This window comes from Suillus paluster (genome assembly GCF_016628075.1).
Source record: "Suillus paluster strain FC165 chromosome Unknown EDB91scaffold_5, whole genome shotgun sequence".
Lineage (NCBI taxonomy): Eukaryota > Fungi > Basidiomycota > Agaricomycetes > Boletales > Suillaceae > Suillus > Suillus paluster.
Genome location: NW_024537565.1, coordinates 64,704 through 67,354, shown reverse-complemented (window position 1 = coordinate 67,354; position 2,651 = coordinate 64,704). Strand labels below are relative to the sequence as shown.

At 47.9% G+C, this 2,651-nt stretch overlaps 1 protein-coding gene across 1 annotated transcript; it reads right to left on the bottom strand.

The window, feature by feature from the left end:
* Positions 1 to 280: 280 nt before the first annotated feature.
* EDB91DRAFT_595426 (uncharacterized protein) lies at positions 281 to 1,392 on the bottom strand (the record flags this gene model as incomplete). Its single annotated transcript, XM_041327814.1, has 4 exons — positions 281 to 550; positions 608 to 939; positions 993 to 1,307; positions 1,357 to 1,392. Coding segments are annotated over 4 exons (684 nt in total), but the record flags the coding sequence as incomplete, so codon positions are not given.
* Positions 1,393 to 2,651: the final 1,259 nt, after the last annotated feature.

The window sequence follows — 2,651 nt, the reverse complement described above, 5'->3', positions numbered from 1 at the left end:
GTTGACTTGAATACATTACATGTTGGCGAACAAATATACATCCTGGTCTTGGAGTAACTTGAGGGCTGGACACAAACAGCATCAGGAAAACCACGGATTGGTTTTTATGACTTAATAGTGACTTATGATGAATTTAAGAGACCCAAAGTAAAGATTAAGAGTCAAGGGTGAAAAGTTGCAAAAAGGCCACTCGTCCTCTGATTTCGACTTAAATTTGCTTAATACTCACTTGATGGCCTATTTTTCGGACATTGGAAGCATCTTAGAAAGCACCGCGTCATCTTTTAAGTGAGAAAAGTGCATCATATTGTGTATGGAAGATGGCATTAAGTGGTAGAAAGCGAGAGTCCAAAAGGTCACAAAGACGCGGAAAGAGATATCAATGCAAAAACAAGGGCAAAAAAGCGAATTAGAAATATGCGGAAAGTAGCGATCAATGCGTGAACAGCGACGGAAAGGGAAGCACAAGCAGACAGAAAGGCAAGCACAAGCAGACGATTACGCAAAAATGATGAAGAAGACCTGCGCAGACTCGGACTTGGCCCGATACCTGTTAAAAGGGAGTTGATTAAATGTGAAAAGGCCTCAAAAAATCCTGACAACTCACTAAACCAAAGCACGCTCGTCAAATTCTTCAGAGTCGCTGTTGGAAAAGAAGTCATTGAGTCTAGAGTTTGATTTCTTGAGAAGCTTCTGGGCCATTGAGGTGATGTCCTTCGTAAGGGTTTTCCCCTTCGTACGAGCCGACTTTGAGAATGAGTTTGTTGCTGAGCCCCAATTATTGACCGAGAACGCGCAGGCAGTCCAGGTCTCCTTTCCAGTGGCCTTATTGAGCATCTTTGGTGTTTTGAGCATGAGCTTGCGCAGCGCCGGGGGAGCTGCAAGTACATCCTCGACTTTAATGATGTTGTCGTTGATGAGCCTCAGGGCGCGTTCCAACTGCACAAGTGAATTAGCATTGTCTTTGATCAAAAGGAAAAAAAACGGCTTACTGCAGCTGCACACATCCCAATCACGCCGTCAATCCCGTTCACGACCAGAGCGTCAGTGTTGAGTGCTGGAACATCAGCATGACCGGATGTTGCATGGAAGTGGCCAGTGGCTATGAGCTGGAGCATAAATGGGGACTGGAACGTCTTCGTCTTGTCAATAACCTCGGGATCTTCATAAAGAAACGCATAATCTGAAAGGAGGTACTCAGCGAGCTCGCCGGGGCTAGTGTCATCATTGCGAGCCATAAAATCGATGATGATGGCAATTGCGGTGGAGCCAAAATTGCTGCGCCACTCGGAGAGACGTTGATTAGTCTAAAATTAAATATGTGAGAGGGGAAAATTGGACGGTTGACAAACATACAACACCAAAAACAGAGCCTTGCACGGTGGGTGTGTACTTGACCTCTGGATAGACGACATCAAAGGTATGCTGGATAGCTTCCAGGAGCGCATCATCACTGATGTTCCAAAGGCTCGGTTGACTTCCTGCCCACAGGTAAATTGTGGGAAGGAAAACCTTAGGCCATTGTCCATCCTGGCATGCAGGAGGTAGATCCGTGTTGCGGTAGGCCGATCGAGCCTTTGCTATTTCAACCCAAGTTTCGTCTTCGTCTTCGTCTTCGAACACTAGGGCGGTCTCTGACGTGTCCATTTGCTCGGGTTTGACCTTGGGCTCGGGCTTGACCTTGGGCTCGGGTTTGACCTTGGGCGCAGTTCTGACCTTCTTTGCAGGTGGTGCCGTAGCATCGGTGGTCATAACAGTGGTCTGCAATAAGATGTTAGTCATTTGATATTGACATGGGGCCAGAAAGAAAAGAACATGCCGACGATCGACAGAGTCGACACTGGACTCCACTGTGAGTTTCTGTTTTGTGCCACTTGCGATGCGGGTGGTCTGTGGCTTGCGAGGCTGAGTAGATGGTGGGGCCTGGGAGGCTCCATTGTATTTTTCAGCGGCCAAGCGGCGGGCAGCCTCCAACATGCGAAGCTGAGAGGATGGTGGGGGAAGCTCGCTGTTTGATGCCAGCCGAGGATTTAACTACTCAGCCGCGAGAAATTGTTTTACGGTCAAAGAGTATTTCGATTGCCAAAGGAAAACCACGTACCATTGCTGAAGACGTGCTACCAGGTTTGACATCTTCAGACTCCGAGTCTGTGATATCACCGATCTGGAGTATAGGCTTTAAGAAGTGAGCCGCACAAGCTTGATAAATCAGAGGAAGAGATACGGTACCTTAACTGGATGCCTTTCTGTTGTTTGGAATGCAGCCTCGCGTTCATACATGTCATCTCCCTCTTCATCGCCGAATCCTCCAACCAGATCATCAGTGGGATCAGCAGAGACTCGTACATCGGAGCCTTTCTGTGAAATGGCCTGCGACCTAAGACTAGTCGCATCTGAAGCTGCTGTTGTGGCTTGAGAGCGGGAGAATATAGTGGATGGGGGAACAGAGGCATGTGAACCAAAATGCAACTGGGAGCGGCCTTCAGATGGACAGCTTGGAGGACTTGGTATGTCTGAAGCCCAGGCCTTGATGCGTCCACTGACTGAAGTTTTGACAGCTGACCTAAATTCCGCAGTCAAGTTGAGGAAGAAAAGTGTCGACTCAGAGAGTAACAACATGGCAGCAATTGAAGAACATACGGTAAAGAGTT